The 12,096-nt window shown below is 38.7% G+C and overlaps 1 protein-coding gene across 1 annotated transcript in view; it reads right to left on the bottom strand.

Annotated features, from left to right (window-relative positions):
• FAF1 (Fas associated factor 1) overlaps positions 1–12,096 on the bottom strand; it is a 175,645-nt gene that overhangs the window by 28,875 nt on the left and 134,674 nt on the right. Inside the window, exons 15-16 of the mRNA XM_026086933.1 lie at positions 7,423–7,559; positions 4,809–4,897 (exon numbers count right to left, since the gene is read on the bottom strand). Coding sequence (XP_025942718.1) covers positions 4,809–4,897; positions 7,423–7,559 — 226 coding nt within the window. The remainder of the gene's footprint in view (positions 1–4,808; positions 4,898–7,422; positions 7,560–12,096) is intronic.

The following is a 12,096-nucleotide window of genomic DNA, read 5'->3' as shown; positions in this document are numbered from 1 at the left end:
GCCAATAACCCGTTGTCTAATGCAAGAGAGTTCTTGGATGGACACGCAAGCATATTTCTAAAAGTAGCTGCGGTAATGAAAAGAAGATGAAYTTATGTCATGTTGTTGCTTTGGAGTTTTTGCTTTCTTTTACATATTTTTAAATCCCCATCCAGATATTAGTTAGGGAAGACATACATTTTCCTCATGCTGCATCAATATGTAGGAAAAAGAGATGTCATCTAAGATCAGAGAGCGAAGACTTTGACTTTGCACGTCCACATTTTTGTATAGCTCAGTTTCAGTCAAAATGTGTTTATAGCAGTTTTTCCAGTTTAAAATTCTTAATTATCTCTCTTCTTGTACAATGAAGAAAATAGTGTGTCAGCTGGAGATAGTTTAAAGTGAACTGAAGGTGTTAATTTGAATTTGTAAAAACAAGAATTTTTTCCAAGCAATTTTAGGTATTACAATTATACCTTGAAGTCTAATCCAAGAGCAGGAGTGCTAGAGTTGCGTAACTACAAAAATAAACACTATGATAGACCTACTGTTACTTAAATGTGGACAAGTTGGACCAGCTGTGTAACAGTCAATGCTTTTACAGTAATAAATGTTGACAGCAAAAATAAAAAGAATGCATTACTGAGACATCATCGAATGAGCCCTGTCATTACATGGTAACTCCACCCTGTATAAGCTTGTCAAAAAGTGTTACTGTAATCCTTTGAGAAGCCTCCTCCTCAGGCAACAGAGGAAAAATGTTTAGGATAGGCCCAGAACAGGTGTGTTGCACTGTAATGCCAGTATTTAATCAGGGATCTCTTCACATTAATTTCACAATGGAACTAACTCGGACCTGTTCTTGCCTATCATGCAATGYTGAAATGATTATTTAACTATCAAACTAAAGTAAGCAAACTAACAGAAGTGTTTAAAAATGGACATTCTAAGGTGTACGATATTTTAAAGTCATCATTGCTTTTCTACGTCCAGTACCATGCAATGACATTTCAGAGGAAAAGATGCTAGGCACTCTTTTCAAAGTCAACCCCTGCAAAATCTCAGTTCAAACCTTGATCAACGCTGGCAGAAGCTGGTTGTTTCTGCTTTTGGGGCCTCTTTTGGACAAAAAAACAACCCTACCATCTGAACAGTAGCTGAGATATAAACATATGCAGCATGAGCTAGAGGATCACACATGGTTACAAAAGCAAAATATATCCAATAGATTTATGAAATCATTAGGCAGCTTCTTTAGTACCACCAGAAAGAGCCTGAAGTTGTTTCTGGGATAAGAAACACATAGGACTGAATACTTCACTGGGACTTGGTGATCTCCCCYAGCACAGGAAGATGCCAATGCAACTCTGCATGTCCGAGGGTTGACGCTGGCCAGTCATCCCTGCCTGTGGGGTATACGAGTGTTCGTAAATCCATCTATTCATCCATCAGAATAATCTCGCAGACATGACCTGAAGTTGGACTTCAGACCCTAGGCCCGACCGCAGTGACAACGGTGGGACCGTATCCTGGCCAACGGGCCTTGCTGCTGTTGACACCGGTTGCGATGAGCTTGCAGCCCACCATTTAATTATCCATTGGCTATTTCTTTACGAAAAGCGCCACATAAACACAACAGCAGTACATTACTGATCATATCTCTTATTTATGGCATGTTACTATGGCAATTTAAGTAACTGAAAYTTATATAGACAGTATGACAGCTAGACAACCTGTCTACAAAAGCATATCAACAGTGTGGTCCAAAAGAGGCAGGAGGTTTCCAAAACCTCGTTTAGCCACCATGGCTTACAAGCAGCAAGCCACAGGCCGAGTGCTTCATGACCGGCCCAGAAGCCATGGAGAGAGAAAGAAAAAGGATGGGAGGGCAGATTTGTCTCCCTTTAAGAAAGCTGGGGAGAGAAAGTGGATGTATAAGTTACGCACCACTGTTATCTTAAAATAGGTACCTCACTTGAGTACTATGAGTACACATACACATTTTAATGTTCTTTAAGGTGTTTCTTTGGAGATCATGAGAATGAGCTTAATCCAACACAATGAACAAATCCAGAGGTTATATCCAATCACTAATTAAATGGTGGTATTTTAGCACTTGACATTAAAAAAATAAAATGCCCCAAATTTGCCTGGTTAAAATTTTATGAGGCTAAACCAGTAGCTTTTATTAATACATGGAGCTAATGAAGTTACTCGCTTCTCTCTGGTGAGATAAGGCTATGACGCTGTTCTGCGCATCCTGCCTACAATATCAGTTGATGAGCAGTGATGGGGAACTGACTGTAATGCAATGCCTGAACAGRTACAGTCAGCATCAGTGCCAACACCTGTACCCTTAACTGGCAGCGGTAATAGCCATCCTGTACTGAAATAACCATCAGAGGGCACTGCAAAACATGCTGTGCTACACGGAATTATGCAGGAGCTGTGTTTGAAGCTTTCATGTGCATGCAAGTTAAAAATCCAGAGTGGAGAAGTTCAGCTGTGTAAACTGACTCATTAATGATTTCATGCTGTTATTTACAAGTGTTTCCAGTTCTCTTTCTCTCTTTCACACGTTTCTGTTTACAACAAAGCTATATAGCTGACTTCTTTTTTTTTTTTAAAAACACAAAAGAATTTTCTGCTTATCTTCTTGTGGTTTTGTGATGACTTATTGTTGCTATTAAGAAAACAGTAACAGAAACCGGACTCTGCATCCTGTTTGCTATTGTAATATTTGGGAAAAAATTGCACCGACTGCAATAAGATCTTAAAAAAAGAAAAGAAAAGAAAAAAGAAAAGGTGTTGATGTTTGAACACTATATATTGTCAAGTACAAGATTCATATGAAAGTTACATATTATGTAGCAAACCACAAAAAGACAATTCTTTCTTCAGCTGAAAGCCTTCTATTGACTACAGACTGCTTGTTAAATACTCCCTTTCTGTAGTAGTAATTTCATACAGCAAGGATCCTTTTTTTTTTTTTTAAACTTCCTCCTTCAAAGGCAAGAGTGTCTGAGATCACCTTTTCTATGAGCTTGTAACAAGTCAAGCCAAGTTATAAATAAATAATCTATTTGTGTACAGAACCCATAGCATCTATAAATCTGTCCCCAAGTTTATGAAACATTTCCATTAGTTTTCTGAATGTCAAAATATATTAGAAAAAAGTCCTGCTGGGGAAGAAATGTTGTCGGTGCTCTCAGAGACAAGAAAACACAAGAAAATGTGGGAAAAGACTAGAGAAGACTTGGACAATGGCAGATCTTAGAGGAATGTATAAAAATGAATTTTCCACTCTCCCTACATAGGCAGGGCACTTAAAGTGAGAAGTCAGGAAAAATCCATGTCACCATAATGGGGACACGTGCTACCAGTCTGCTTCGCTCTTGCCCTCCAGGGAAGGACCCAAAGAAGCTCAGGACGCAGGGGCCAGGTCTCGGTTCCCAGAGGACCATGCTCTAGAAGTTACTGAGTCTTCTCATTCCTAAGCTTTCTCTCTCTCACTCCCACGTTTTTTTCTCTGTTGCTCTACCCCCATGGTTTTACCCTCCTGGAACAGCTCTATCACGATCTCACCTGGATCCTCCCTTGTTCCTGAATACTAACCTTTGCCACTCTGGACAACTGCTCTGATCTCCTGTTCCTCTCTCTATTCTGCTCCTATCTCTGTGCCTCTCCACACTTGCTTCTAGTTCCTTTCCCAATCCCTTACTTGTTCCTATCCCCCGTCTCTATATGCTTTTCTTTCCTGCTATATTTTTCCTTTCTATCAGCTTTTATAGTTTCCAGTCCTGAGCCTCTCCTAGAACTCTTGCTTGTGATCTGAATTTTAACTTCTTATTAAAACATTAAAAAAAATCCATACCCAACATATTGCTGTTAAAATGCAATATAAAATTCAATTATATTGTGCCTCGGATTTTTCTTGTAATCCTCATATTAAAATTTGTGTTCAGTATTAACAAAATTAAAGTCAATTTCTTTACCAACGAATTACAGGTAGCATAAATGAAGAAGAAAAAAACCCGAACTACAAATATTGTGCAGATACCATGCCTTCATATTATTATAACCATAATCGGTAAATCTCCTACTAATGAGACACAAGATTTAAATGTGAAGAATGTGTTTAGTGAATTATTGTCAATCAATGTCTATACATCAGGATAACAATAATCTTGAATGGCAACACACCTATTATTATAAATTCCTAACTAAGTACTTCATTACTTCAAAATGTCACTCTCAATTTATAAAGTAACAGATAAACATCTCTCAACTGTATACCTCGCTGTGTCTACTTCTATGTAATTGAAACACTGTTTTTGAAAAGTCATGTCATCACTTACCCGTTTTGCACTGTTCTGAATGGTGATTCAGTACTGGTAAGGTTTGTTTTTTAAGGTTGCTTTTCAATCTCCTTTCAAATGTATACATTAAGACATATCAAACCATTTTTGTTTTCTACCTATGATTTAGAGGTGATCACTGGGAAAATATGTGATTGTTATTTCCTGGTATGAGTGTATTAAGCTCTGTAATACCACTGTAAATTTAAGCAGTTACTCATGACTACTATTCAGGAAACAAACAAACAAACAAGGACTCTGAAAATGCTGGTAAACGAATAAGGAGGAGCTTTTTGAGAGATCCAACTAAACATAAAGGAGACCCAATGTTTTTATCTTTGATGATGGAAGAGGCACACTAAAACACAGAGTACCTCACTTTACTGGCTAGAGAGACAGCTGATTAATTCTGTATCCCCAGTCACTCGCGGAAGCCAATAGGTATCTGCAGGAACTTTCAGCTCTCACCTCATCCTTTATGTCCTCCTGCTGTTGGGCACTGAAGATCTCCATCGCTGCCATCAGCCTCATCATTAGCTCATCCACTGTCGTGTTACCTAGCAACACGGGAAGATAGCTGAACTTCATATCATTAAAGTTATTAAAAAATGAAGTCATTTTAGAATTAATCCATAAGAAATAACCAGCGTTTAAAAAAATGACAGAGCAGAAAATGCTAATATCTCAGCAGAATGCTTTTAATTTGCTGTTTTATTGAAAATTCAATATTGTTTTCACAGGCAAATGTTGATCACAGGCTAAAATTTTAGGTGGCCCAAATACGAACAACTGCTTTTGTACCTGCATTGAATAACTTTTTTATTATGATTACTATTGATGTTAGAGGAAAGTATGATATCTGAGGGTCCCTGACATGAAACTGGTTTTACGCTTCTAGAACTCCTCGGTATAGTGACGCAGACTGTCAAGTAACAGGAGGAAGGATATTGCCAGTAGCATCCAGTAGCATTGCCGAGCAATCCCAGTGGAGTGTTTAGAAATACGGAAAAAACAGACCACCACAATCAAAACCACATGTGTGCACGCATTTTTATTCAGGTGGATCCTTTTATGCAGGTAGATAGAAAGTTCCCACATTTTTAGCAGTGTCTCCCACACTTTGATAGCACTGAAAGATCCGTTCGATTTCCTACCAAGGAATCAACTCAATCTTTGGTTTTCTCGTCTTCGATCGAAGAGCAGACTACCCGTTAGAGCCACTTGTCTTAGCAGTTTAAAAGTAAGACCAYTTCTCCACGAGAAATAGGCTAAGACTATAAACTCTTAACATCTGCCAACTTAAAAACAGTCTTTGGATACTAGTACAACCATACCAACAAGACCTACATTTAAATTGGTGATGCTGGTCAAAACCCTAACCTAAACAGGAGCCACAGTACTAATAAAAATAAAAATAATAATAAAAAAACCAACAATCCCCATAGCTTCCAACCCCAGCAAAAAAATAAAAATCAAAACCAAACTTGGCCCACATTTCAACAAATTCCCCTGGGAGTTAAGTTTCTATATCGTTGTATCTGTTTTGCAGACCCTGCCTCCTCACCCAGCCTTGCAAGACCCTCATTGTTCCCMCGTCTAGCGTTCGCCACCTTCCTCAGCAGAAAACGTTATCCAGCCTGCTATAACACGCCTAACTTCAGAGACTACGATGTGTTTGAGGGCGCAATCTTAAAAGACAGCAATGTCCCAATTCATGGGAAAATAACAAGCACAGCACATTTTGATTTTTGTCAGAATTTGAATGCTGACAAATTTAGGTAAGGCRGCAATAGATTGTTGCTTTGGTTTACTTTAGTTCAAAAGGTTATTTGCAGAAAAACTGACACATAATTAAAACTTAATGAGTGCTATGAAATTATTTGGATTATTTGATAATATAGTGCAGCTTTATATTATGACTCCAAATTACCAGTTTGCTAAAACAGTTATGTAATTTAAGCCAGTAAGCACCACCAACTTCCGTGGGATAACACAGGTGTTTAAAGTTACACAAATGCTAAACTATGCCGCAGTTATAACCAAGAGAAAATCTAGTTATTAGGTTATTTCAATGGAATAAGTTTTAGAAGTGACAGAAGTACCATGAATTTGTTTTGTGCTGTACCTTGCACTAAGGAGACAAAATATGTACCACTCATTGAAAAACTTGAATTTCTATGGGAACGTACAAGCAAAAATAATTTTGGCCATAGGAAGGAGCATTGCAGATTTCTTAARCCAATTATTAATCCCATGTGAAGAAGGGAAACACTAACACTGTGCAAAAGGCAAATGACTTCACCGTGAGAAGAATTTGAGGCTGAATTTCCTTAGGAAAATAAGGAGATTAGAATAAAGATGGCTACATGTAAACAACAAAAACATGAGAAAATAGTTGTGGAGAAGACAAAAGAAATGAGGGGTCCCTATCCCTTGATGCATTTTAATTTGAAGAATTACAGAGAACAACAGTCTAAGGGCATCATTCCACACCTGAGTAACCTTACTGTCAGTGAAACCAGAGTAACGCTGGTGTCAGAAAGAACGGCTCATGTAAGCCAGAAAGTCCCATTTATAGGACATTATATTAGCAACTTAAAATTCGGATCCAATTTGGCATCTCAACACTGCGGGCAGGTTTGCAAAAGCAAAGTCGTGTTCAAATACTAGCCTACTACGTGCAACAGGAGTTCACGTATTAACGAGGAGCTACACACCAAGAACGAAATGCATTCCTGCACTGCACAAAAAGTGCATTCCAAGTTCTTTTGAAAACCAGGGATTTATCTAATTAGAAATTTGGAACCTAAGTGGAATTTATTTAGAAAACTTGGCTTCAACTTAAAAAAAAAAAAAAAAAAGTTCTACTACAGTGATGGCAACTTGAATCTCTAATACCATGTTAAATAATACATTTATGAATAACAGCTATTTCCATCAGGGCAACTAATTTTTTTTTTTTTTTTATGTGCAATAAACTCATATTCTGAACATCTCAAAAAAGAAATTGTTAGCAAAGATATCTTCTAACAGTTTCCATACCCACATATGAAATATTTGCAATATAATGCAAGAACTGTACCTTGTATTACATTCAACACTTCGTTAGATGATCGTTTTCCCATAATAATAAGGAAAAGTGGAAACTGATCTGTCTTCTGAGTTCGAATTGTTTGGGCTACAACGCTCCCGAAGTGTCTAGTGCACATCGTCAGAAACCTATGTAGGAAAAAAAAAAATTAGTTTACGTTGTACAGTTTTTTGCTTTTTTTTTTTTAAGTTAGTGTTCAAAAAATACTTATGCTAGATTCAGCTATTTAATTGTGTGCTATCTACTCTTTAACATCTAGGCTTCTGTAATCAATTCTAGACTTATGTATTCCTTTTTATGATTAAATTATGAGAATATTTACAAATATGATAAAAATAATTAATAACTGGCAGTGACCATGATTTAACTGATGGAGAGTTCCATTTTCTCTTACGTTATTCTGTAAACTATAATATGAAGCTAAACCCCCCAAAATAATCATGCTAAATCAACTGCTAAAAACTTCTGAAAAGGAACTAAGTAAAGATGTTATCTAGCAATCATGAAGCGTAGAATTAGTATCATTTCATACAAGAAGCATAATTTAACAATGAACGATCAAGAAAATGCTCTTCTCATCACAGAATTAAAACGTGGTACTTCAGAATTGTGTTTTCTTTTGTACTAGTGCCCTGCCAGTGACAAACGTAGCAGTGTGATCTAAAAACAATAATTCCAAGCTTTTGACCAAAAAAAGCTCTCAGATATTAGCATACAGAAGTCTAGCATTAGTATTCTTAACACGATCTTGAATAAATGAAAAAACTGATAAAGCTTTTCTCTTCCATTAAAGGACTGTTTGAAATTAGCATTTCTTTCAAGAGAAAAGGGTAGCTTATGATATGTTTTCAGATCTGATGGTAAAAAGTAAATGTCATAATAATAATGAATTATGAAAGACCAAATGCAAATACAGAATGCTTTAATAAGATCCAATTTAATAAAGTCTGTAAAAATAATGGACTTTTAATAACACGGGTCACAAAAGGCAAAACAGTGGAAATTCTGAGGACTAGCCACTGGTACAGGCTTATTAATTCTTAATTATGTTCATGAAAGGCAACTTAAATCGTGTGTTTTCTTATGCCTTATGATAATATTTTAGGTAACAACTGCTCTGAAATGTATGCTCTAACTGAAGYGCAAAGTCCTGTTGTCACGTGCATGAGAAGCCAAATCTATTTGAAAAGACAAACTGCATTAAAATGTCAAGTGCTCTAAATCATTCGTTATCAAAAAGATACTGAAAAGATTCAAAAGTGCAATTTTGTAATCAATATATATCCTAACTYGTAAGATGGCTGACAGCGGAGAAGCCTGATGAACACCACACTGCGCTTTGACTTGAAGGCACCCGCAGTACGCAAAAATCCCAGCGCAAAGCCAACCTGTACTGTAACCGCAACCACCCTGGAAAGGAAGGCAATAGGCAGGGACAGGCAGTAAGTATTTCAACGCCATCAAGGTCACCGGCAAACACCTTTCCTTGCCTCCTTCATCCTCCATCTCTTGCAGTTCAGGGAACGACACAGAACGGCAACGGTTCGTTACCGGCAACCCGAATGATCGAGGGAATTAAGGGACTGATCTACCAGAAAAACCTAACCAAAGGCACACCGTGCGGTTAAGACAAAATAAAGTGGCAATAAAGTCTGGACACAAACTCTTAAGCAAAATAAGTTTTTGATTTTTCTTTTCCAAGGTAGGAACAGTTAAATAAATTCCTGGATTCACAGGAGTCAGCGGTGATATCCTATGGCAAGCTGACTTCTGCAAGTCCGGGATTTCTCACCTGGAAGTAATGAGATAAAACAGGGATAGTGGGCAACTGAACTGAAGCCCTGAGATCTAGGTATAAAACCTGCTTAACAGTCTTGAACGCGCCGCAGAATCAAAGCGGCCCAAGTTCCACGGGAAAAAACAAAATATTTAACTGGAGGGGAAAAAACACTGCAGAGAGTAGTCCTAGAAGGAGCAAAACCAGCAGAGACTAGTAAGTCTRCTGCAGTATCAGTCGTACTAGTCAAAGGCTTTTCTTTTTTAAACCGATTCCCCATTTACTCAGGCCACCGCGCAGTCTCCCAGCACGCTGGTGAGGGGTCGGGAGCAGCTAGTTCAATACGTTAAAAGATTTCCCAAACAATTTTTTTCCAGATTTCTTTTTATTCAGCCYGCGCCGCTCGCGTACCGCGGCCAACCCTGTCGTGAGAGCTCCCGATTCCCCAGCACAGCCCCTCCGCCTACGTGTGGCCGCCCAGCTGCTGTACCTGCAGCCCCTTTGCTTTCTGCCACGTTCACATCTGGCAAAAAATAAAAATAAATAAACCTTCTCCCTGCTAATGCATATTGTCTTCAGAAGTAGGCAAATAGGACCGAAACGATTTGGGGCTGTAACCAGCCTCTTATTCTACCCATCGCTTAGACAGGATTTTCTCTCTCCTCCAAGCAGAAGCGTGCCAGCTCCTTCCGTGGCATCTCCAGCGCTGCTGAGGGAACTGCCCGCGGCGCTCATCAAAGCGCCAGATGTCCCCGCGGGGAGAAGCGTTTGCCACGACAAGCTGGGTTACTGTGATCTCCCACCAAAAGTGGAAATAGAGGAGCGCTGCCAGAAAGGGAGGGAGGGAACACGGCACCCTACTAGTCCTTTTATTTCTAAATTACAGAAATATTCAAGGAGGGAGAAGTATGAGAAAGGTCCAAACAAAAAAAAATTTTTTTTTAATGAAGGAAAAATCCATTAAAAAGCACTCTGGAAAGTTACAAAAACAAAGTTCATCAAAAAAGTAAGAGTTTTGGCAGACCGCGCTGTTTCTTTACTTCTTTTGTGGCTCGTTAGCAATGAAAKCAGCAGCTATTAGAGCTACAAAATGAACACAGCCACTGACCATGGCTTGACAAATGCAAAAGCAAATCCTAAAAAAACTACAAACTTCTCTTAATTTTTTTAAACGCCAGTAGCTTGAAAAGGTGTTTTAGACATAGCACTGCTCTTAGCTAAAAGCAGCACACCGTAAAATAATTACTCTGGTGAAATGAAGACGTTAATTTGGGGCATTGCTGATAATTGCACAATGCTTATCCCTTCACAAGCACTCCCAGATAACCTGCAAAGAGAGTTATCGTTTCGGCAGCGCGTTCTATACCAGTTAGGTGCTCAGACTACAACAGTTATCGTGCCATAACAGCTAATATACAACAAATGATATAAAAATATATTTTGGCACAATGTTTTCCTGTAATTTCACCATGAAGTGCAAATTATTTCATATCTCTTTTAAAAAGCTTTTCAATAATGCAATTATGAAAAAATAACAACTTCTAAAAATGTCTTTTTTGGCATAAAAAAAAAGGTTTAAAACGTGACTGAGTCTCAAAAACAAAGGGAATACTTGTTGTATGTAAAGTCTACAGTCTACAGCAGCTCTTGATTATGGATGGGCTATATAGGATGCTATAAAAGCTTGGGTTTAGTAGCAGTACATTCTGATGGGAATACGCAGCTTTTAATTTTTAACAATACAAGTTGCCACCACTGCGGAGCCCAGAGCTCAGGATTTTCATCTCCAGAAAGCTTTTCATCTACACGACACGTAGCTACATCTCGCCTTCGCGGGGGCGAGCCCAAAGAAGCTTTGGTTGGATTGAAACGTGCATCCCTACCATTTCATGTTGGCATCAAGCTCGGATTATCATTTTTGTCAAAGCCACAGAGAAACCACCGTAAGAGCGCGCCCCTTCACTCATGAACCTCTCTGTGCAAAGTAGAAGTCCCGTGTGCCATTCTTTATATAAAAAAGACAAAAATAAAACCGTCACTTAGAAGTGGCAGATCCCAGATCACTAAGGGAGTTTTGTCCTTCTTGCTAGCTGTGAAAGTAACACTGAGCAACCAGGAGATGAACCATCCGTGGCTCGTAACTCATATGCCGCGAACGCGCACGTTAATGAAAAGTTTAATTCCATGCAGAAACACAGTGAAAAAAAAAAAATCTATCTGGAAGACAGAAAAGCATATGAATGCAGCAGAGCTTTTGGGTGGTATAAATTGATTAGTCTTTCATTATCATTATTATAATGCCTGGAATTATCTCATTGTTTCCTTACGCACCTCCTGCTCTTGTGTTAGTTATGTTCATCCGTTGTTTCCCGTTTTTGTTATTCTTATGAACAAGACCTACTGCAGCGGAGTCTGGATCCACGACTACACGTGATCCCTCCTTACCGCACCGTGAATAGGACAAACAAGCAAACAAAGATAGTAAATACTTCAGAAAAATGTAATGTTCCTTTAATATGTCGGTTTAAATGATTTGGTGASGAGACGCTTCTTGGTGCTTTCTTGTAAAAAAGGAGGAATGAATTACTGATTTAAGATGACAGTTGTACTTAATCAAATCAAACGTAACGATCTCTCCCCGAGACCAAAGCAAGGGCCCAACCAACTGTCCTCCCGATGCGAGCACTTTGCTTCGGTGCCTAAAATTTGCTAGGACAAATCCAGGCTTAGACGCTGCACTGCACCAGCGGAGAAGGCAGCTCAGGAATTACACGGCTAGTTTCCTCAAAGGAAAAGAAGGGGAGGAGAAAGCCTGATCCGGGATTTTCCAGTGCAATGTATATCTTTTGCAACACGTTGCAGATTCTGCTGCCTTTTTTAGGGAAGGT

Source organism: Apteryx rowi, unplaced genomic scaffold, assembly GCF_003343035.1.
Source record: "Apteryx rowi isolate R43461 unplaced genomic scaffold, aptRow1 scaffold_7, whole genome shotgun sequence".
NCBI classification, from domain to species: Eukaryota; Metazoa; Chordata; class Aves; order Apterygiformes; family Apterygidae; genus Apteryx; species Apteryx rowi.
Note: the sequence above shows the minus strand (reverse complement) of the source record. Positions and strands in the feature narration are given on the sequence as shown.